The following is a 24,270-nucleotide window of genomic DNA, read 5'->3' on the forward strand; positions in this document are numbered from 1 at the left end:
CTATATCTAAATGTATCAAATTAATATATTTCATTGTCCAACACTTAAGCACGCTAAAACACAAGTTATTACACAGCGGTCTTATCTCCTATATCTAGTATTTTATAGGAATAATTTAACGAACATTTTATAAGTACTACTACTCCATCATTTTTATTTAGACTTCCTTCATTATATATAATGTTGTATCCCGGTATCCCTATATAAATCAATATTCCAAATTTTAAAACTTTCAGTAAGTACTATACAATCAAATTAAAATCTATTCCACGTAAAAGAACAAGAAGCTCATCAAAATTGTGATCTATGCTACGAATATTATTATGAAAAAGTTTAAATGATGATAATTCAATGTCAAATTTACATATATTAATGTCATCCACCACATCTGCCTCAATCAACCTTGTTTCAAAGTCCCTAATATATGAATTCATTGTTATCTTATATGTTAAGCTTTTAAATATTTAACTTGCAATCTGACCCATATCGGAAACACCTAATTTTTCAAAAGAGAATAAAAGATAAAATATATATTTTTTTGTTTTACAATATACTCCAAATACCTTTAATAAAGAAACAAATAATCTATATTGGTTTATAAACGTCCATGTATTTACTATATATTTAAATATTAATAGTCTATTTATTTTTAGCCCAACACCAAATTAAATTTAAACATATAGTATATTTTAATTATTTAAAAGTCCCAAAAGTGCAGAGTCAAGTCGCGATATATGCTTATATCTCCAATTAGACTAAAATTACAAGGAAATTGTAGCCGCGCACAAACGAGCGCCATCAATGTATATAAATAATTCACTAACGTTTTGTTTAAAAAAAAATGTCTCTTTACACTTGACGACATCTTCATTTCTATACCGGCTTCGAGTAACTTCTTGTTGCTGGTCTTCCCTTATTAGTTGAAGGTAGGGATGCGGTTATAAGGCCAGCCGAACCCCTGCGAGTTTGCGTAGTCGATGTCCCGGATTAATGGTAAATTCAATAGTACTGGTCGGCTTAGCTTTTGGATCCGGATAGTGAGTTTCTTGCTTGTGACGCTCTATAGGTTGTACAGGTTGTTCGTTGACGGGTGTCCCCGGAGCACTTAGGGATGGTCTAGATGGAATATCGGTAAAGACTTCGCAATCAGATTCGTTACCTTTATTTCCTCTCTCCACCAATTGTTCGTAATTATAAGTTTCGCTGCCAATTACAAGAGTATCCCTTTTAATGTACGCCCTTAAACCCTTTTCCTTTGCCTCTTTTAAATTTTGTTTGAGTACCTTGTTCACCACTCTCTCTTTCTTGGAAAGATCGTGGTTAATAAAAATGTTCTTTCCCTTCAGCTTATAGGCGCTTCGAAGAATCAATGCCTTTTTTAAATATGAATTGAGTTCTATACGTAGCGGTTTCGTTGAGTCGTTTCCTAAGTAGTATAAATTGTTTATATCGCTTATATTTATATCTACTTCTAACAGATTTCTTAGTTGCTCGGTTACCCAAGTAGCTAATTCAAAGTCCTTTAGGTTTCTGTGATCCCGTAGCCCAAATATTATCAAAATGTTTTTTTTAAATTACTTATACGCGCATTCAACATTTCAGCTAAATCGAAAAAAAAGTTTATAATAATATAGTGTCTAATGTTGCATAGATAATGAATGGTACGGAACCCTTCGTGCGCAAGTCCGACTTGCCCTTGACCAATTTTTTATTACATTATAGAAATAACAAAATGTGAAAACCAAACTAATTTCATCAAAAGCAAGAACATTTTAGTATTTTTTTAGTGTTGCTTAATAGCCGTAAAAAACTTATCGCAACTTTATTAGAATATTTTGAACGGAAAAACGGTAGTTTATGTCCTTTGTTTTATGTCCCTTAAGTCCTGTTAAGGAGGTGAGTTTTGTTTATGTAAATAATAACTTTATATATTTTTATAATTAATTCATGTTTTTTTCCTAAAATATTTGGATTAAAAGAAAATATGTAAAAGAGGGCAACGCTGTGCCGTTCAAGCTTAATCACGTGACTAAAAGTTTATTTGATATGAACTATAGTAATGCATAATAATTGTAATAAATTTATTTTTTATTCAGTATGTTGCTTACGACTTAAATTATAAAAAAATATATTATTTTTATCCTAGGAACTATAATAAAGCTGTATTATATCCATTTTGACGAAGAAAGATATTGCCAAGATCTTGGTGGAATGTGCAGCGAGACGCGTGTAGCCTTAATCTCTTATTGTCGGAAATCAAGACGTATGCTGTCCAATGAACGTTTCTGGAATGTGTTAGTGTTTCAAATTATTTAGAAAGTAAATATAATCTTGGACAGAAAACGTGCGCATTTTTCAGGATCGTTGATAAATCCCGGTGACATTATTCTTAATTCTGGTAAAACGACTAAAAATATTTTTCTCTTTTTCTTCGCCAGGTTGTTTTATTAATAAATATGAAAGTATATTTATTATCCCTTTTATATATTGCAATGACAAAAAATGTGTAGCTCGTCAAATATAAGATGATATAGTGAATTGCTCGATGCTACATTCACCTCTCGATGTGAAGCAAACAATCAGATATCAATAGAAGCTGGGCGGCGTCCATTGGTTCACGTTCAAACGAGGGGTGTCTCACTATTGGAATTACATCTATATTTTCTTGGCAGTCATTGGCAGTCTTACGGCAGTCACCATTAATTCACCTTATAATAAATACATGGCAGTCATAGGCAGTCTTCTTCACAATCATTGGCAGTCGCTTGGCAGCAAAATGATATTTTGGCAGTACATGTACATTTTTTACCCAAGTGAGACACCCCTCGCGTTCAAACAAATCAGTTCGGGAGGGAGTCGGGACAAATCTTACGAAACCTCACCGGCAGGGAAAGGGAGAAGCAATTCACAAGGGGGATGCCCCCTTTGGTTATATGATAAAAAGACAACATAAAAAAACGTATTTACACACACTATACAGGGTGGTCCGAACTGTATTCCGGAAACTTCGACAGCATATTCTGCAGATAAAAATAAGTAAAAAAGTTCGTATAAATGTATGTCCTGAAATGATTTGTTTCGGAGATACAGGGTGTAGAAGTTTCATTTTTATTTCAATTTTTTCCAAATGGTTTCTGAAGTAACGTTAATATTTGAATGAAAATTGGTGTTTGGGAGTTTTTTATATACGTGTGTTTTAACTGTTTTGAAGCGTAATAACTTTTCGTCCGTACCTGTATGTAACTACTGACCGAGAAAATATACATCTCCGTTTCACATAATAAATGTCTCTTGGTACGAGTAATCCGTACGAGTAACCGTTCTCAAGATATTTAGAATGGAACTAGTTAATACATGTCATTATTGACAAAAAAATAAACACGTTAAGTATAGATAGTTATTTGACTGAAATAATAAATTTGGGAAATTTTTATTTTTTTAAATTAATCATAAATGTTTCTGCTTTAAGGTGCCCGGTGGCGTAGAGGTACAGGCTCTCGTCTACCAATCTCCAGGTGTGGGTTCGATTCCTACACCCGGCATTTCATCAGCCGACAATTTTTATTAAAATAAAAATAGTTTGGGTACCTAGGTCGACTCAGCCTTAAATGAGTACTTGGGATTCACAATCCTGAGGTAATAAGAGGCGGTTGAAGCGTAGTGCTATCCACATTACCTTCCTTGTATACCGAACGGCTCTAGCATGACAAGCTGTACCTTGCTACTCCCAAGGTGTTACGCGCTATATACGGGAGCTATTATTATATATAAATGTTTCTGCAAAAAAACGATGATAAAACAGTTTCTGTTGAACTTTTGGCACAAATACATTTCAAATTTATGATTTCAATATAATAACTATTTACTCAACATGTTTAATTTATGTCAGCGATGACAGGTATTGATAATTTCGACTCCAAATATCTCGAGAACCACTACTCGTAGCGATTTTTACCTAGAGACCTTTCTTACGTAGAAAATGTAAATGTATATTCTTTTGCTAAGTAGTTTTATACAGGTACGGACAAATAGTTATTACTCTTCAAACCAGTTTAAAAATATGTAGGTGGCGCCATCTACAAGTAGGAGTCATATTGATGGAAAATAAAACACTAAATCACCACAATACACCAAAACACTTATACTTTTACATTGGACGCGCGTTTCGCTAACCATGTTAGCATTATCAGCAGATGATTATAAACTAAAATACAATCTACAATTGGAGCGTTTATATACTCGCTCAGTGGGCACAAAGTGGGCGTGACAAGATCTAGCCAACCGAGTCAGAACCCACCGAGCGTAACAGTTAGATTTCCGCCACTAGAGTAGTAGGAACAAAGAACTTGAATGAATTGGACCGTTGTCTCTGTTCATACTATCTTTACATTTATTAATTCTGATGCTTTCTTCTTCTTCTTCTGCTGCTATCCATTAATGGATGTTTGCGATGAGTTCTGACCATCTTTCTCTCTCTCCGGTGGCGTGAATTAATTCTCCTGTAGTTCTTATTCCCGTCCAATGTTTAACATTTCGGAGCCACGACATCCTCTTCCTGCCCAATCCCCTTCTTCCTTCTATCTTTCCTTCTATTATTAGTTGGAGTAAATGGTATCTCTCATTGCGCATAACATGTCCCAGGTACGCTGTTTTTCTGCGTTTTATTGTGCTTAGCAGTTCACGCTCTCTCCCCATCCTCCTCAGGATTTCCTCGTTGGTCTCTCTTGCTGTCCATGGGATTTTCAAGATTCTCCTGTAGACCCACATCTCGAACGCTTCCAGCCTGTTCATGTTTCTGACTTTCAATGTCCAGCCTTCTATACCATATAATAACACGGACCATACGTAACATTTTGTAAATCTTACTCTAAGGTCAAGGTCAAAGTCAGAGTTGGTTAAGACGTTTTTAAATTTCATAAATGCGCTCCTCGCTTTTTCTATACGGCACTTGATTTCCACGTCCGAAGACCAGTCTTCACATACCCAAGTTCCCAGATAGCTGAACTTTTTTACCCGTTCACGGTATTTACCCGTTCACTCACTGATGCTTTCATATGCATCTAATTGCCTGTAATTTGAGACTTGTTTAAGTAATTTTAAGTTATTAAGATCTATACAATGTTCTTTATCGACAATATGTTCGGCAACGCAAGATTTATCAGGTCTACCATACCTTATCTGAGCTAAATGTTCTTTAAATCTAGTTAATATTGATCTTCTAGTTTGCCCAACATATTTCTAATTACAATCTTTACAAGAAATTTCATAAATACCCGACCTTTCCAGTAGAGGTGTTTTATCCTTTGGATTACCTAATAATTGTTGTAATTTATTATTAGCACTATACACAAGTTTATAATTGACATTCTTAAAAATTCCTTTTAGACCACTGGATAACTGTCTATCAAACGGTATTGAAAAATATTTTGACGTATCTTTCTCCACTTGTAAAGTCGAATTTTCAGAAATCATTAACCTATACCTATATTTTATCAACTAGTGAAAGAGAATATCGATTACACTCAGCTACATTCCTAATGTAATCTCTTTCTATTTCATATCTTTCGTTGGAAAGTGGAAAACTAAGTAATCTATGAACTAAGAAATTTAAACTAGCCATTTTATGTTCAATGCTATGATATGATTCATTAGGAATATATCTGCGTGTAGTGGTATTTTTCCTATAGATATCAAATTCCAGGCAATTATTCGTATTTCTAATAACTAATACATCTAGAAATGGTATTCTGTCGTTGTTCTCAGTTTCATGTGTAAATTTAATGGAAGGAAAACGATTATTTAACTTAGAAATAAAATTATCTATGGTGTCTGAATGTGTGTCAAACACAGCAAAAATATCATCCACATACCTAAACCATACTCTTGAAAAATACTCAAACTGATTCTTAGCCTCCACTTCAAACGTGCTCATGAATAAATTAGCCAAAAATGGAGACAATGGATTGCTGTACCATTGCTGTACCTTCCCGCTGTTCAAAAAAGTTGTTATTAAATTGAAAACAATTTTGTTTCATGCATAATGATGTAAGTTCAATATATTCAATCACAGTTTTGTTGTCGAGACCATTTGCGTTCAGTAATTCCTTCAAGTCGCCTAAAGTATGTGGAATTGGAACACTTGGGAACAACGAAGATAGATCAAAGGAGACCTAAAATTTTACCTTCATGCAATGTCATATTTTTAATTTTGTTAATGAATTCAATATTATTTTTAACTAAGAAAGAAGGTTCATGATTAGGTAAATTTTCGAACTCCCTTGATAACCATTTTGCCAAATTATAAGTCGGAGAATCTACAGCCGAAACAATTGGGCGCATAGACTTGTCCGGTTTATGAATTTTTGGCAACGCATACAATTTTGGTAATGAGGGATTGGATACTTGCAATTTTCTCTTTAAAGAAAAATCAATAAGGTTGTTACATTCTTTTAAAGTTTTTTTAACATCTGTTACCATCTTAGACAAAGGATTCTAAGTTACAAGTTTTGCCTTGCTGTACGTTGCTCTAGTTTTGTATACCAAGCAACTGCTCCATAAGTAATTATGGGTCTTACTATCATAGTATACATCCAGCGCAAAATGTTAGGGGCGCAGCCCCACCTATTTCCCGCCAGTCTTCTGCATATCATGAGAGCCTTTGTGGCTTTGCTGGTAATGTTCTTAATATGCCTATTCCAGAGAAGTTTACTATCCAGGGTTATTCCCAGATATTTCACTTGCTGTGATGGCAGTATTTCCTTTCCATCTAGATGCATTCTTTTCAAGTTTTTCAAACTTCGCTTTCTGGTGAATGGCACTACTGCGGTTTTATCTGAGTTAATACTCAGCCCGACAGTCCTGCACCATCTCTCAGCGATGCGGAGTCCTCTTTGGATAATATCACACAGGGTGCCTTCATTTTTCCCCCATGCAATCCACTACCAAGCTCCACAGTAGGGGGGTCACTCCACCTTGTAGAGTTCCTTGCGTTGTTTTAACAACTACAGTTTTGGTACCTATCTCACCCCCTGCTGTTCGTGTTGAGAGCATTTCTCAAAACCAGCGAATTATCGTACTGTTCACCCCTCTTGTTTCAAGAGATCGCTTGACCGGGGGGGGGGGGTGTCAAAAAATACTCAAAAACGCTTCATGTAATTAATAGACGCCCCCCCTTAGGCCAATTTGTTTTTAAGTAAAAAACCACTGAGCGAGTTTGTTTTCGTTTAAATTATAATCCCTTAGCATTTTACAAAAATAACTTTTTATCTTTTAGCTTGTTGCTACTGATAGTAATGAGTACTAAAATGTTTTATATTGAGTAAAAAAAGTATTTTTATATTATTTTCAATCTAGAATTCTAAACATTCCAATGGCTACCTGCTAAAATATACATTATAAAACAGTGTAACAAAAATTCCTCTAAACCAGCTCTAATATAAAATATTCTGTAGTCATTGTAAAAGAAACAAAAATATAAGAAATAAAAGAAACAAAAATATAAGAAAAGTAATTTTCCAATTTAGTTCATTTCCAAAGTGGGAGATTTAAAAAAGTAAAAAATATTTTATTAGGTAGAACCAATTTAACGTGGGCAGGCTTAAGCCACAAGAATTTTATTTATCTTTAATAGAAGAAGTTCTGCCTGTGGGCGGATAAATGAGATTTCTTTCTGTTTAATTTTATTATCACAAATAGTTTTATTGCGAGTCAAGCAATATATAAGTACCGAATTTTGCTTTATGAAATTAAAGGACTTGGTCAGGTAACTAAGAAAGAATTAAAAAAAATAAAGTATTGTTACAAATTTCTTATAATACATAAAAATACTGCAGTAATAGTTAACTAGGTAGTACAGGGTGCTCCAAAAACGTGTACCATCTCTCATGGAGAGATTACTTAATATAGGACCGATTTTGCTTTGTTTCGTAGCTACAGGGGGTTAAAGTTTTCATTTTTTTTTTCGATTTATTATAATTTTCTTCCAAGTCTTTTTCTTTTACTTATTTGAGATCTAGTCGATCTATTAATTTTAAGGTTGCCTCTGTAGGAGTTCTTGGGAGATGGACTGCCAACTATCTTTCCATCTTTTTGGAGGTCTTCCCGGCTGTCTCTTATCCATGGGGTTCCCTTCAATAGCTATGCGTGGTAGCCTGTTTACTTCCATGCGTTTTACGTGTGCGAACCAATATCTTTTTCTTTGCCTACCATCTCACTACGTCCTATATTCCACATTGTTGTCTGACATTTGTGTTTCTAATTCTGTCTTCTCTATTATGGTTCTTAGGATTTTCATTTCAGCGACTCTTAACATGCTTTTGGTCTTGTTTGTTTCCTCTCGGATATCTATGTCATGTCATTATTGGTCTGATGCAGGTCTTATAAATTTTAATTTTGCTGCCTGTTCACATGAAGGGATTTGTCCACACTATTTGCCTCAGACATCCTGACATGGCCCTTGTTATATTTAACTGGCTTCCCAGGACTTTCTCTAGATCATGATAGTGCCGAATATCTATTCCAAGTACATATTTCTTCCAAATACTTTTATTAAATCATTCATTTACTTCATTCATAAAGAATATCTGTATTAGGGGTCGTCAATTTTGATTTCAAGACAAGATCAAGACAAGAAATGATTTTTGGTTTTCAAGACAAGACAAGAAATTACTTCTCAAGATCAAGATTTCTTGACAAGAAATCGAGAAAATCGTGAAATTTTTTGAAAATATAAAATAAAAAAGAAATACTCATTTACTTAGGTATTTATATATTATATGAATACCTATCCATTAATTGATGGATAAAAAAATTATTAAGCAAAAAATATTTCTACGAGGCGGCACTTTGTCGGATGTCCAATGTCCAAAGTTGACATAAGTTCGTCCAAAATCGGATGTCCAAAGTTGGCATACTGTGGCCAAATTAAATTGGAACCTTTTTTAATGCCTAATAATTTTTTAATTTTTATATGTTTTTTTTATAATTTTTTGGATATGTTATGGCCTAAGATATTAGAATAAAAAAAAACTTTGCAAAGCGGGTCTACTTCAGTGGCATACAGACTTTTAGAATTAACGTAAAACTTTTAAAATAAAAAAATAATACGCCACTGAAGTAGAGTAGCTTTTATCATCGTTGTTTTGACTGTTTTTATCTGTAGTAGTATTATCACCGTCACTATATACTGTCAAAGTCACTAATTAAACTTCTACGTCCAGGTGTCTGAGGTGGTAGGTATTCTGAACCAGATTCAATTACGAATGGCTCAGATTTGCTGCTCAACAAACCATTACAACCACTCATTTTAATGTTAGATAATAATAATAATAATAATTAACAAAATTATGTAAATCTGATGATTTTGACTACTGTAGTATAATGAGCCCAAAGTTTTTGAATTTTTTGAAAATGAGATGCTTGACCCTCGATTTTACGCATAAACATCACATTAACCTTCACTATTCCCCTTTAATACACGAATTTTAAACGGGGGTTCCCCTTTTGTCAAGATATCAAGAAATCAACTCTCAAGAAATGGTCAAGACAAGATTTCTTTTTAATTCTTGAAAATATTTCAAGACAAGACAAGAAATTGCTTGTCAAGACAAGATTTCTTGTCTTGCCGATCTCTAATCTGTATAATTTCATAAAATATTTTTACAAGTCCGTGAGTAAGAGATATAGATATAGAGAATTATCGTTTCTTAATAAATATTAAAAAAACATTATAAAATTATAAAGTTAGAATAGTATACGGTTTTATATTAACTCAATTTTTTTTGGAAATTTATAAAAAGCATTCATAAAAAATATCATCATCATCATCATCATTTAGCTTATACCGTCCACTGCTGAACAAAAGCCTCCCTTAACTCTAGCCATTTCCTTCTATTTTGTGGCACTTGAATCCAGTTTCCAGCCACCCTCTTAATGTCATCTGTCCATCGACTAGGAGGTCGTCCTCTGCTTCTATAGGCCTCGTGTCCCGGTCTCCATTCCACAAGTCTCTTTGTCCACCGTCCATCTGTCATCCTAGCCACATGTCCTGCCCAATTCCATTTAAGATATAAGACAGATATCACCGCATCTCTTACTCCTGTTCGATTTCGTATTGTATGATTGGGTATTTTATCTCTGAGTGTAACTCCCAACATAGACCTTTCCATTTTCCGTTGCATGACCTGTATTCTATGTATGTTCTTTTTTGTCAAAGTAAGCGTTTCAGCTCCGTACGTGAGGACAGGCAAGACACACTGGTTAAAGATCTTTCTTCTTAAACATATGGGAATATCAGATCTCAGTATATGCCTTAGTTTGCCAAATGCCGCCCATGACAAACCTATTCTTCGTAGATTTCGTGGGTCTGATTATCCCTTCTAATACCGATCTCATGCCCTAAGTATTTATATATATGCACTTGTTCCAAAGGTATGTTATTAATGTTTAAATTTCCACTTAGTACTAGGTTTGTCATGTATTGTGTCTTTGACAAGTTAATTTTCAAACCGACTTTTTCCGAAGCATCATTCAGCATATCCAGCATATTCTGTGCCTCCTGTATGTTGTCTGTTATTAAAATAATGTCATCTGCAAAACAGAGATGATTTATCAATTTGCCATCGATGTTAATTCCTGTTGAATCCCAGTTTATCATTTTTAGCATACTTTCTAGCACAGCAACGAATAGTTTAGGGGACAGTGTGTCGCCTTGTCTTACCCCTCGATCGATATTGAATTTATCTGTGCATTGATTTGTCGATATTCTGACGTTTGCCGTGGCATTATCATATATATGTCTTATGATTGAGGAGTATCGATGATCGATGCGACTCTCACTTAGTGTCTCTAGAAGCTTCCGCTGGTCTACCGAATCGAAGGCCTTCTCGAAATCCACGAAGACAAGCATTAGTGGTCTATTATACTCAATGCATTTCTCGATAAGGACCTTGACTGTTAGAAGATGGTCATTTGTTCCGTAACCTGATCGGAAACCTGCTTGTTCGCTCGAAAGAAAAAAGTCTATTTTATTTGTCAAACGCTTGGTGAGTATTTTAGTAAATAATTTGTATACGTGGCTAAGAAGGCTGATGGGCCTATAGTTTTTAAGGTCTGTAACGTCACCTTTCTTGTGTACAATAATGATGGTTGCGTTGTTCCACTGTGATGGGGTTATTTCTTCTTCAATGCATTTATTAAATAGGACATTTAAAGCTTTGATGATTTCTGGTCCTCCTTCTTGGATTGACTCTATTACCAGTCCATCGTCGCCGGCAGCTCTATTGTTTTTCATATCTCTAAGGGCACTGATAATTTCTTCCTCGGTTATTTCTGGAATTTCTTCCGACCCCTGATTTATTACCTTTCGGATGTCGGTTCTGATCCCCTGCTGTTTTGATGTGTAAAGTTCTTGATAGAAAAGTTAATAGAGTGTAGGATTTCCTGTTTGTGTGTTACTATGTTGCCGTGCATATCCTTGATCTTTTGTATTTCTTTTCTTCCCATTGTACTATTTCTCAATACCTTCAAACTTTGATTCTTCTCTATGACGTTCCTAATTTTTTCCGTATTCTGTTGCCTCCTATGCTTTCTGATTTCTTTGGGTATCTCTCTATTTAAAGTTCTATATTCTTGTGTACTCTTGTCCTCCATATCTCTTCTCTGTTTCATTAAAAGTTCTGTTCTTTGATTCAGTTTTTGTTCTTTTACTTTTTTGGGACAAAATTTTTCGATAGCTGTTTGAGTGGCCCCTTTGATGTTTTCGTATATTTCGTCTATCGTATTAGTATTTTCATAATTTAGATTTGAGGCTATACATTCCTTATAAGAATCTTTATTTTCAGGGGCAACCCATTCCTTGTGGTTTTTCTTGAGTATCATGTTAGTTCTTTCCTTCTTTATATTTATTTTTATCTCGGCTCTTACAATGCGGTGATCGCTGCCTATCGAAAATCTGTTTAATACACTTACGTCTTTGATTACATCTTTTCTATTGCTGATTATGAAATCTATTGCATTTTTGGTTTTGCTATCTGGACTGGTCCATGTCCACTTTTTGCTGTTTCTTTTCTTGAAGAAGGTGTTACAGCGAATTATACAGGGTTGTTCACCACATACGACACGGAGTATTGTAGCTAAACGACTAGATTTTTAAAAATTGTAAGTTTTGGGTTCGTTGAAGGACTATTAGAGCTACAATTTAAAAATATTTTTACAAGATACAGAGTGTCCCAAATAAAAAAAAATATCAAAGTTGTATTTTTTTAAATAGAACACCCTATATATTATTACATTTTTAGTTTCTACTATTAAAATAAAGGTAAATTTGATTAAGGTTTATTATACTTAAACCTTACCGTTTTTGAAATATTTTCAATTTTGTGAAATTGCAGTATAAATTTTAAGGCTTCATTTCTCCGAGGGTATCAAAGTTTTTAATACTTAATATTTACAGAAGTTTATTTATTGATCAGTTATTGTGTTGCAATAATAAAAACTTTACTACCTTATACAGAGTGTCTAAAAATTTATTTTAAATAATTACTAGCTTTAAACGGCAATAATTTGTTTAATTTAAATGGAACACCCTGTATATTTTATGAGAATCAGATGCAGATTTTTTACCTATCTCTTCAAGTTTCCGTAGAAAATGCATTTTCTTGTAATTTAGAACTCATTTATCAATATACCCATGGAATACTGACATTTTAGATTATTTTTAAAAACGTACCAAATTTCTAAAGAGTACAGATACTAATATTGTCGATATAGTTCGTTTATTTCATTAAAAAATAAAAAAAAAACTGTTTAAATATTTGTTGACTGTTTGCATTGATTAATAATAATTGCTCAAAATACTAAAAAACTGAATTATGTATGTGTATTAGACAGTGTGGTAAAAAGTAACACCTTAAAAATGATATTTAATTTTTTGACAAATGCTTATTTATAACTTCATTTTCATAACTTATTATTATATTGATTTCTGATTCAAATCCACATTTATTTAGAATAATTTATTAACTAACATAATTAAGTATGTAGTTAATTAGTATTTGGGCGGAAATACTGGTGGTATATTTAATTAATGGTATACTCTTTTATAAAGATTTAAATAGTTTTCTTTTTGCATACAAATGGGCTAGTAATATTATCGTTTTACTAAAAACTAGCCTGTACATTTTGTACATTTGTTGTTTTAAAAACAATCTAAAATGTCAATATTCCATGGGAATATTGATAAATGAGGTCTAAATAATAATAAAATGCATTTTCTACGAAAACTTGAAGGAATAGGTAAGAAGTGGTATAATACAATTTGATAGACAATTAAATTGTACATCTGATTCTCATAAAATATACAGGGTGTTCTATTTAAAGTAAATAAGTTATTGCCGTTTAAAGCTAGTAATTATTTAAAATAAATTTTTAGACACTCTGTATAAGGTAGTATAATTTTTATTATTACAGCACAATAACTGATCAATAAATAAACTTCAGTAAATATTTAGTATTAAAAACTTTGATATCCTCGGAGAAATGAAGCCTTAAAATGTATACTGCAATTTCGCAAAATTGAAAATATTTCAAAAACGGTAAGTTTTAAGTGTAATAAACCTTAATCAAATTTACCTTTATTTTAATAGTAGAAACTAAAAATGTAATAATATATAGGTTGTTCTATTTTAAAAAATATAACTTTGATATTTTTTATTTATTTGGGACACTCTGTATCTTGTAAAAATATTTTTAAATTGTAGCTCTAATAGTCCTTCAGCGAACCCAAAACTTACAATTTGTAAAAATCTAATCGTTACAATATTGCGTGTCGTATGTGGTGAACAACCCTGTATATAATTTGTTGTTGTGTGCGAAATCTATCAGTGTATCACCTCTTTCGTTTCGACTTCCCGATCCATGATAGCTGACTGAAGTTTCCGCTTCATCTTGTTTGCTACCAACGTTGGCATTAAAATCTCCAATTAACATTGTATAGTGTGTTTTTCTATTTTGTAGAGCAATGGATACATCTTCGTAAAAGTTCTCCAATTCGTCATCTGTACTTTCGGTAGTTGGTGCATATGCCTGAATAACCTTTACAGAGTATTTTTTATTTAATTTGATTTTTAAACATATGACTCGTGGGCTTATGTTTTTGACATCTACAATCATATCGTTGTGTTTTTTGTGGACTAGGATTCCAAAGCCTCTTATGGCAGTTTCTTCACCTGAGTAGCATAATGTATTTCCGGACTTCAAAATAACCTGTCCCTCTCCTATCCTGCGGGCTTCTCTTATACCCAGTATGTCCCATTTTAAATTCTTAAGTTCTTCTTCCAGTTCTAGAAGTTTTTCGTCCGATAACAGTGTTCTGGCATTGTGTGTTGCAATATATAGTGAGTGTGGTCTTTGGCAGATTCTCTTCATTTTTGTTGTTGGTGCAAGCGAATTTTTGCCTCCCCCAGAATCCTCGAGGCAGACCTTTTTCAAGGTCTGGGAGTTGACATTCGTTCTACCCACCTGGGGTACACTTTCCTTTTCTGTTTTAGAATTCGCCATGTCTTTGGGGTTTTTAGCCATAATCTTCCACGTTGGCCAAACGTCTTGAAAGATTGGATTTGATATAAACAGGGAAATTTTTTAGGTTTGGACAGGAACTGAGGATAGGACTGTATGGAATTTGGAGATAAAAAAAAATCCCTCAACTTAATAGCTGTCAGTTCTAATTAACACAACGAAGGATCACTGACCGAAACGTTGTGTTAATCAAAAATAAATAAAGACAAATCCGAAATTCTTTTAATTCTTTTATTATACAAAATCATTCGTGTTTTACTAGGAAACGTAGTTGTACTTAAGTACTACTTTTTTTTATTAGGGTGTTTTCTTAATAACTGTTTTATAATATTATTTCTTCTATTCAATAACGGTACAAATTTATTCTAGAACTGAAAAATAACGTTTACCTTATATTATTTTCAGTGACCATTAGCTTTTACAGAAGCTCAGACCAGTCTATCGGATTTGTGTCTCTTGTCCACACAATATTTGACCTAACGATTTAAAGCTGATTATATTTTTTGTGGTTTTAAACGAGGGTTGACAAAGGCATGATTGACGTGGTATTTTGAATTAATAATCGTATTTTCCAAATAAATATGAATTTATTTTGGACAGTATTTTCCAATATTTCAGTTATTGTACTTATTATTTATATTGAAAGATTAAGTAGATATATATTTTTAAATAATAATAAATGTTTTATCTACATACTAGCTGACCCGGCAAACATTATTACGGCATAACTGATCAAGTTAATTGATCAGCTTTAAATTGTTAGTTTTATTAATATATTGCTGCCATAGATTTTTGATGTTCTTGTAAAATACTACGTCTTTTTAAGATCATAGAAAGGTTGGTTAAAAGAAGGCTGGCATCTGTTTAAATACTAAATCAATTGAAAAAATGAAATTGAAGAACACCAATTTGGATTTCTAAGCAACAAGTCCACAAATGACGCTATGTTTTCCCTCCTTAATAAAGTTTACTCTAAGCCTAAATAACCATCATTCTACAGCAACAATTTTCTGTGATTTTTCTAAGGCGTTCGACTATGTAAATCATAAGATCCTAATTAATAAACTGCAGTACTATGGGTTCAGGGGAGCATCTCTCGAATGGTTTCTGCAGTACTATGAGTTCAGGGGAGCATCTCTCGAATGGTTTAAGTCGTATCTGAGCAACAGAAGTCAACTTGTGAGGGTGGATAGCATATTGTCTTCTAGCAAGCCAATAGAATGTGGAGTACCACAAGACTCAGTACTAGGCCCTATGTTGTTTCTTCTTCTTATTAACGACATTGCTAACATAAACATCAGTGGTAAAATATGTCTTTTTGTGGACGACACTAGCTTCACTTGGAGCAACAAGGGCGTCACGGCACTTCATAGGATTATATCAAATGACTTAATCGCCATTAAATCTTGGTGCGATTCGAACCTCCCCAGTCTCAACATTTCTAAAACTAAAGCTTTTTCGTATAAAAACTCGCTGCAGCCTTTTGTACTTAACAACAACACCATTGACGGCGTAAAATCTGTAAAATTCTTAGGGCTTGTTGTAGACAGTTCTCTGAAATGGGACATGCATATCGACGCTTTGTCGAAAAAATTAAGCTCTGCCGGTTTTGCATTAAGATCTGTTTCTAAGGAGCTTAACTTGTTAGTGGCTAGAACTGTTTATTATGCACTTTTTGAGTCGCACCTCAGATATACCCTTCCATTCTGGGGTACGTATTGTGTGACTTGTGTGATTATTTGACCGCATTTTCAAGCCCCGGAAGAGAGTGGTTCGATATTCACTGGGACTAAACAGCAGAATTCATTGCCAGGACTTTTTTAAAAAATTAAAAATATTAACTCTTCCTGAAAGGCCATCTCACACTTATCCACACAGGAACGCGGAGCAAGATCTTTATCTACCTACCCCACGCTCAGAGTTAGTTAAAAGTTCAATATTATACAACTCGAAAAAAATGCACAATCACCTGCCATTTGAAATCAAATCCATAACATAATTTTCTTCATTTCGCAAAGCATTGAAATCTTATTTACTAGACAAGGCTTTCTACGCCGTAAATGGCTTATATTTTGATGATCCAATTTGATCTTGTAAGCACTGGTCTAATATTTGCTATTACTATATATTTAGTATAAACTTACTAAATATTTTTGAATCTTATTTTTATTTTTTTATTCTTTGACATTGAAAACATTTATAAATGTTTATTTTAAACAATAAGACTGACAGTGTAATTTGTATACATGTTTTGTATTCTCTTTTGTTTGTTTACTTTACCTTTGTCTACAAATTGTAAATTTTTTTGGCAATAAAGGCATTTATTTATAAACGTGTTTCTAAGGGTTAAGGTCAATACTGGCAACTTCAATTTTTAATTTACAAGAATATCTACACAAGATCTTTCAATAATAGACTGTTAAACTTTTGGGTTCTTCTTCATAGCCATTTTTTTTAAATATTCGACATCTACTGCGATAGTTTTGAAAAATTCATCTAAAGTTTATGATTTTGATTTTTCTCCAACTTCTTGAAATTCTCACTTCCAAGTTTAGCAGTTTGAACAATTTGCTCATTTCTTTCAGTGAATTAGTAACAAATTTTGTATAAATTCTGGTAATAGTATACAATCATTATGTGTATTACATACAGTGTGTCAATTTTAAAACTCCCCACCCTTAATATCTTTCTTGCAGTTAAAAATATGAAAAATCGGAAAAACACGGCAATTTTATTAGTAAGGGGGACACTTTAAATAAATATTTTTGGCCTTTTTCTTTTAACCCCTTAGGAAGGGTAGATGTCACCCTTGCAATCTTAAATGGGAATGGGGGTCAAGTGGCACATCGTTTTAAAGGGCATTTAATTCTCTTTTCAGTGGTATCCTACTTTGTTGCTTTTTGTTCAGATATTTCCGAATAATCGCGTTTCAAAGTTGCAGAAACAATTAAACATGCCTGCATTGAGATTTTGGTTTTCAGGCTAGTGTCTACACAAAAATTATTGCAATAGATCTCCTTGTAGTACAAATGACTAGAATATTAGGTGGTAACAAGGACGTAGCCATTACATTTTAGGGGGTCGAAATTCGAAATACTAATAAACAGAAAACATCATAAACATTAACGTTTCCTTTATCAAATTTGAATGAGTGGCAACCTCTAATCAGTTTCACAGGAGGATTTGTTAACATTCCAGCAAGACGGTGCTATAGCTTATTATTTTTTTCCGGTCCGACATTGGTTAAACGAGAGATTTCCGGGTACATGAATTGGCAGAAGGAGACCAATTGAATGGCTTTCAAGATCACTTAGACTTTTGTGTTTTTGGGGGGACATTTTAAATCCATTTTTTATAAAACACAATCTACTGATATTGATGATCTTAAATTACAGCAGAATGCCAGTCAATTCCTGGTGAAGTTTTCCAAGATGATAATGAGATGTTTGAAAACAGACTTTATTACTGTTTACAGGAAAATGGACAACATTTTGAACAACTTATAAGATAGGGCAAGTAAGTGGTGTAACCTAATCTTCTAATCATCTGTACTACAGGAGATCCATTGCAATAACTTTTGTGTAAACACTAACCTGAAAACCAAAATCTCAATGCAGGCACGTTTAATTGTTTCTGCAACTTTGAAACGCGATTATTCGGAAACCTCTTGATAAATAGCAATAAAGTAGGATACCACTGAAAAGAGAATTAAACGCCCTTTAAAACTATGTGCCACTTGACCCTCATTCTCATTTAAGATTGTAAAGGTGACATCTACCCCTCCTAGGGGGTTGAAAGAAAAAGGCTAAAAATATTAATTTAAAGCGTCCCCCTCACAAATAAAATTGAGATGTCTTTCCAATTTTTCATATTTTTAACTGCAAGAAACATATTAAAGGTGGGAAGTTTTAAAATTGACACACTGTATATACCTAAATTCAACAATTTCCGAATTATGAAGTTTTCATTTTGAAATGTTAACGAAAATTTTGTAAAATCCAGACTTGATCTCATTTTATACATCTACTAGCGTGTACCAGCGACTTCGTTCGCGTCGAATTAATCATTTGTAATGGTGATGATCAAGCAAAGCAAGAATTTCCATTAACATACAAACTGGATAAAATTTTCTCACATTTATGTCAGCATGAGAAAAAACAATATGACGATATTATTGTATAACATGGTAATATTTGAGGGGTAGTTTCATCTCGTTGGAACTTGACTTTCGAAAAATCCGTTTGCCAAAAATAAGCTTTTTACGTCAAGCAGTTTAAGCAGAATCGTGGTTAAGAAATTACCCAACTTTTTGGAACACCCTGTATGATTTTGTAAAAAATTTCAAAATATGTAAAAAAACCAAATAAATTATGCTTGTTCAAGCGTTTTCCCGAAAGACTAACTGTTTTTTAAATAACAAATATTTTAATATTTGAGGGGCGTTTTCACCCTCTTGGAATTTGAGATACGATAAACCCCTCCTTATCGAACCTCTACACCCCACAGTCAATCCGTTTTCCAATAAGCAGCTTTAAACGTCTAGCAGTTTAAGCAGAATCGTGATTACTCATTTAAGCAGAATCGTGATTACTCAATGGTCATATTTTATGAAACACCCTGTATAAATGTATAAAAAATCTTAAAATGTGTAAAACTACAAAATAAAATTTACGTGTTTAAGAGTTTTTCCGAAAAACTCACCGGTTTTTAAGTAAAAAATATTTTAATATTTGAGGGATAGTTTCACCCCCTTAGAATTCGAGTTTCGAAAAATCCCTTTTTATCGAACCTCTACACCCTAAAGTCAATCTGTTTTCCAAAAATCAGCTTTTTACGTCAAGCGCTTTAGGCAGGATCGTGATTAATCAATGACCAGATTTTTCGAAACACCCTGTATACATTTTTAAAAATCTTAAAATATGTAAAAAACAAAATAAAATATACGTGTTTAAGGGTTTTTTCGGAAACTTGACCGTTATTTAAATAAAAAATATTGTAATACTTGAGGGGTGGTTTCACCCTCTTGGAACTGGAATTTCGAAAAATCCCTTCTTATCGAACCTCTACACCCTAGAATCAACCTGTATGCCAAAATTGAGCTTCTTGAGTTGGGTGGTTTGAGTAGGATCGTGATTAATCAGTATGTCAGTCACTTAAGGATTTTATATATTAGTATAGATAATTGCTAACTTGAAAACTAATGTCAAATATTATTAGATATCACAGGAAACCAAACACATCCAAATTAATTAAATCGAATTGTTTAAGTGATATTTTTAAAAGTCAATAACTCGGAAACGGTTGGTGTGTATCTCGATTTTTGCTTAGAATTGAAGGAAGAACTGAAATATGGCAATAATATACAGAGGGTTCTATTTAAAAAAATTAAACTTTGATGTGACACGACTTTATGACATAACCCTGTATACTTAAATGTATTACCCGCTAATAGATATTTAAAAACCTTATAACTTTTATATTTAACTTTTTGCGGTACATCTTATATATTACCTAATAATCGACCGTTCCCCTACATTATCAGCGACCCTGTATATCACATATTCACTCACGTGAAATAGAAAAGTTAATAAATATTTTGTTTTAAATTATTTTCGTGTTCTCGAAATAATTAAAAAAATATATATTTTCTCTACTCAATCAGCCTCAAGAATAACAGAAATGGAAACAAAACAATTACTGACACAAATACCAAATTGAATGAAGATTGGGTAATGGGGTTTAGACGCAGGGGAAAATATCTCAGTCGGTTCAGCCCGTGTAATTATCCGTAGGCCAAATTAAACTGGAACAATTACATTTTTCTGTATTAAATGAAATAGGCAACCGCCGCTACACATCTTTAAGTTTTACGTTTATATTTCCAATTATTTCTTCATTACCTAAAAGAGAAATATTTTTTTATAAAGGAAGCTGAAACCGTATTTATCCTTTGAAATTCATTTAAAATTAATAAATGTTTGAAAGCTGAGTTAGCTAAGTTTTTCAATACATTAGTAAAATATGTCATTAACACATCGTAATAGTAAGTAGGTATATTAAGATTAGGTCTTCTCAGACTAGAGATGGGTTGTTATTTAACTATCTGTTATTTTGCAACAGTTATTTAGTAAATAATATAACGCAACGTTGTCACTTCTAAAAATTAATAGGCATAAAATTTTACAACTCAAGAATTAAAATGGTATGATCGTGTCTCAAACGTATCGGTCCTTCAAAAAGCTAACTGCGAAAGTATTGAAGTCATGATTACAAAATCCCGCTTGAGATGGGCTGGTCACGCAATGCAATGCAAGAAAACCGCATACCAAAATCCATGCTTAACGGTGAGCTTGTAGACGGTAAGAAGAGGCCGGGTGGACAAGTCAAAAAGGTACAAGGATATTTTCCACGAAAACATAAAGGAGATTAACATGCAGAATTGAGTGGGTTGAAGCAGCTGTAACGAAAATATTTTCGTTACATTTTTCCTTTTATATCGTTTATCCGTTTTTTTATATATCTCGATTTTTTGCGGAACCTCGATAGTGGTACACATCACTAGCGATGGTTGTTAGTTTAAATTGTTTAAATATTTTATATATTTTCTGGTTGCCTATGGGTTACCGATAATAATTTGTTTATTTTTAATGAAAACGAAGGTTTATTATTAATATTTTGTTTAGTGTTAAATAATGATGCAATTGTTACACACATTTTTTTGAAGGTATGTAGGAAATTTTATCGTATTTATTATTTTACTATTAATTATAAATTTTTATATTGACATTTGGTACTTAACGCATGTCTAAATGAATGGGAGAATTCTATAAAGGGACTTGTTTTGCCGAAAATCACGCTCTCTCATCTCGATCTTCTTTGCTTAAACACCTAGTTTTTTTTCCAGACACCGGCACGAGGTACGACTTGGAAATTATTTATTAGTTTTATTTTTTAAACATTTCTTACTATCTAATATGATTTAATTATTTAATTAGCTTGTAACTTTAAATTCCTTTTTCTATTTTATCTTTTTATCTCACAGTTCATTTTTTTATCATCATTTCTTTATCTTCTTATCTTAGTAGCACGTGTATGGTAGTTTTGTACAAATTTTTATAATACCTTTAACTTTTATTTAGTACTAATTATTTTTATCTTTCTTATTTATGTACTGAGACGCAAGCTGTCGAACAGGAACCCGCAGAGGTGTTCGATTTAGCAATCTCAGGGGCCATGAATAGAATCAATCACTGCAGGAGTACTCTCAGAGACGAACCAGGAGGGACTCTGGTAAGTAAGGATTTTTTATAATATTTATATTATACGACTTATGTCACCTTTAACGAATCCTTGCTTGCCAGAAGGCAACTCTTGTTTATCTGGACCCTGTAGTGGTGGTGTCTATTGGCAGGCCATTCGACTGATAGATTTTTGTTTTTTGTTGTTTTTGGGTCACTCTAGGGAACGTATCTTTACCTCGTATCTGCCAAATTTACCTTACCTTATCTTTATCTTATTTGGCGGATACATTATCTTTGTTCCTGGTGTGACATATTATCTTTTCTTTTAGTTTTTATCTGTCGAATTGCCGCATTTATCGTTTTTCGTATCTTATCCTATCTTTCTATTTACCTTTATCTTTCTATCTAGTTTTTTTAATTTATCTTTTAATATTGCATTTTAGTATTAACTTTTGTTCTAATTTAAATGTTCATATATTTCTAGTTTTTTTTATCTTACATATTTTTTTATTCTTTTTACACGTATACACAAATAATTTACTGTAACAATATATTTTTTTTTCAAGTCGTACCGAAGTGATTGTGGTGGTCTGGAATTTTCTGAGAGAGAGAGCAAAATATTTTTCTTTTATATTTTTTTTATATTTCTATATTTATATTCTTTATATTCTTTAAATAATTTGGACAATCTTTTCCATTATAACTTAATTTAAACTGTCATTGCCTATTTTCTTTTTTAAATTTTAATTATAATTTTTATTATAATAATTCGTAGTTGGATTTAGATATTGATTATTGTTTATTTGAATCACTAATATGTTGTTTAATCATAAGTTATTTTTATTGTACCTTCATTGGCAACCAACAGACAGTTCAATTGGTAATTTAGAACACCACCACAAAACTGGGTACTTATCAATTGTGTTGAATAGAATACTGTTGTTTGTTATCTTCTAGGAAGATACGAGAATTGACCCTCCCCATAAGTAGCTCACGCACTGAGACTGGTGGAGTCACACAAGCTCTCCAACGTTAGCCGGACAATCACGCTACCCACCAGCGGACGAGTGCAGCGAAGAGGGTGAGGCCTTTCTCCCAGCCAACCGAAGCAGAAACACTTAAGTATTCCAGTTGCATATCTAATCTCATATAATCGAGACTGTCACAGCCAATTACATTGATTGTTTATAATTGTTAATTAAATATAAGTCATTAATGAAATTTTCTATTGTCTTATTTAATTCCAAAGCATACTTCCACAAACCAGTAACTTTTAGAATTTTGTGGGTTATACAGCTCACAATAGAACGCAAGGAGAAGAATTGTAAACTTAGTTAATAACATTCAAAAAGTAAAGAGGCAACAAAGCAATGAGATTTTTGAATGTCCGGAGTGCGGTAGGCAAATAACATCACGTATCGGGCTTTTCAGTCACAGAAAAGCTCATGAAAGAACACGCCTTGCGCAACCATCTTTTGAAGCGTGTCAAATACTCGTCAGCGAGTAATGGCAGTATTATGTATGTAGGCATAAAGGAGTGGTGGAGTAGTGAGGCCTTCAATAACATATGCATCCTTGGTATGGTGGCCTAAGGTAATACAACAAACAACAATGCTCAGTCTTATCAAGGTGCTTGTGTGAGCATCACAGGGGCGATGAATCAACGCCCGCTGCATCAATGGAGGCGCTTCTGGACCTTCCGCCTCTTCACACAGTGATCCACGCGGAGGGAAGAATGGGACTCTATCGACAATACAGTGTGCTGTGTCTGGGAAATAGGACAGAAACAGGACACTTAAAGATGGGAGATTCTATCGGGGGATCTCTATATAGGTACTCCAAATGAGATCGGACCAAATGACCCCTCTTTATCACTACCACAAACCATTCAAGGCGAACAAAATGGATCGAGAAATGTGAACGGATATAACATTCCTTCAGGATGGACTAACTTGGTACACAGACGGATCAAAGACCCCTGAAGGAACAGGAGCTGGAGTATCTGGGAAAAGAACAATTGTAAGCTTATCCTTTTCTTAGGGTAATGATTAGGTGAACTGGGAGCTCTGGCAAGAAGGAACAGAATTAAATTATTCTGGGTGCCGGGCCACAGCAGCATCCAACGCAACGAAAAAGCCGATGAGCTAGCTATGCATGGATCATCAGCATCCTATCTTGGTCCAGAGCCAGTATTGGGAATACTGAAATGTGTGGCCCATAATGCACTAAAACTCTGGATCGGGAAAAAGCAGAATATCCATTGGAGAACCAAAGCAAACCATTGGAAATTTTAGCGCTGTTGTCAAATGATACTTATTATTACGTTATGAACGGCGGAATTAAGTAATGCCTAGCTATAGCCTTCCCACAAAAGCAGCTTTGGCTTCAAAAGTAAGGCCGTCGTTTCGAGATCGAGAGGTCCCAGGTTCATGTCCCAAAACTAACCAAGTTTTTT

The 24,270-nt window shown here is 33.4% G+C and overlaps 1 protein-coding gene across 1 annotated transcript; it reads right to left on the reverse strand.

Moving 5' to 3' along the window:
- Nucleotides 1-938: 938 nt before the first annotated feature.
- Nucleotides 939-14,577, reverse strand: LOC115874286. The gene is made up of 4 exons (XM_030889393.1): nt 13,890-14,577; nt 11,455-11,939; nt 11,122-11,383; nt 939-1,426 (listed from the first exon to the last, which is right to left on the reverse strand). Exons 1-4 carry the CDS (start codon nt 14,575-14,577, stop codon nt 939-941), a joined length of 1,923 nt encoding a protein of 640 aa, XP_030745253.1.
- Nucleotides 14,578-24,270: the final 9,693 nt, after the last annotated feature.

The sequence above is a fragment of the Sitophilus oryzae genome, unplaced genomic scaffold (genome assembly GCF_002938485.1).
Source record: "Sitophilus oryzae breed Bouriz unplaced genomic scaffold, Soryzae_2.0 scaffold_125_pilon_pilon, whole genome shotgun sequence".
In the NCBI taxonomy this organism is placed as follows: domain Eukaryota; kingdom Metazoa; phylum Arthropoda; class Insecta; order Coleoptera; family Curculionidae; genus Sitophilus; species Sitophilus oryzae.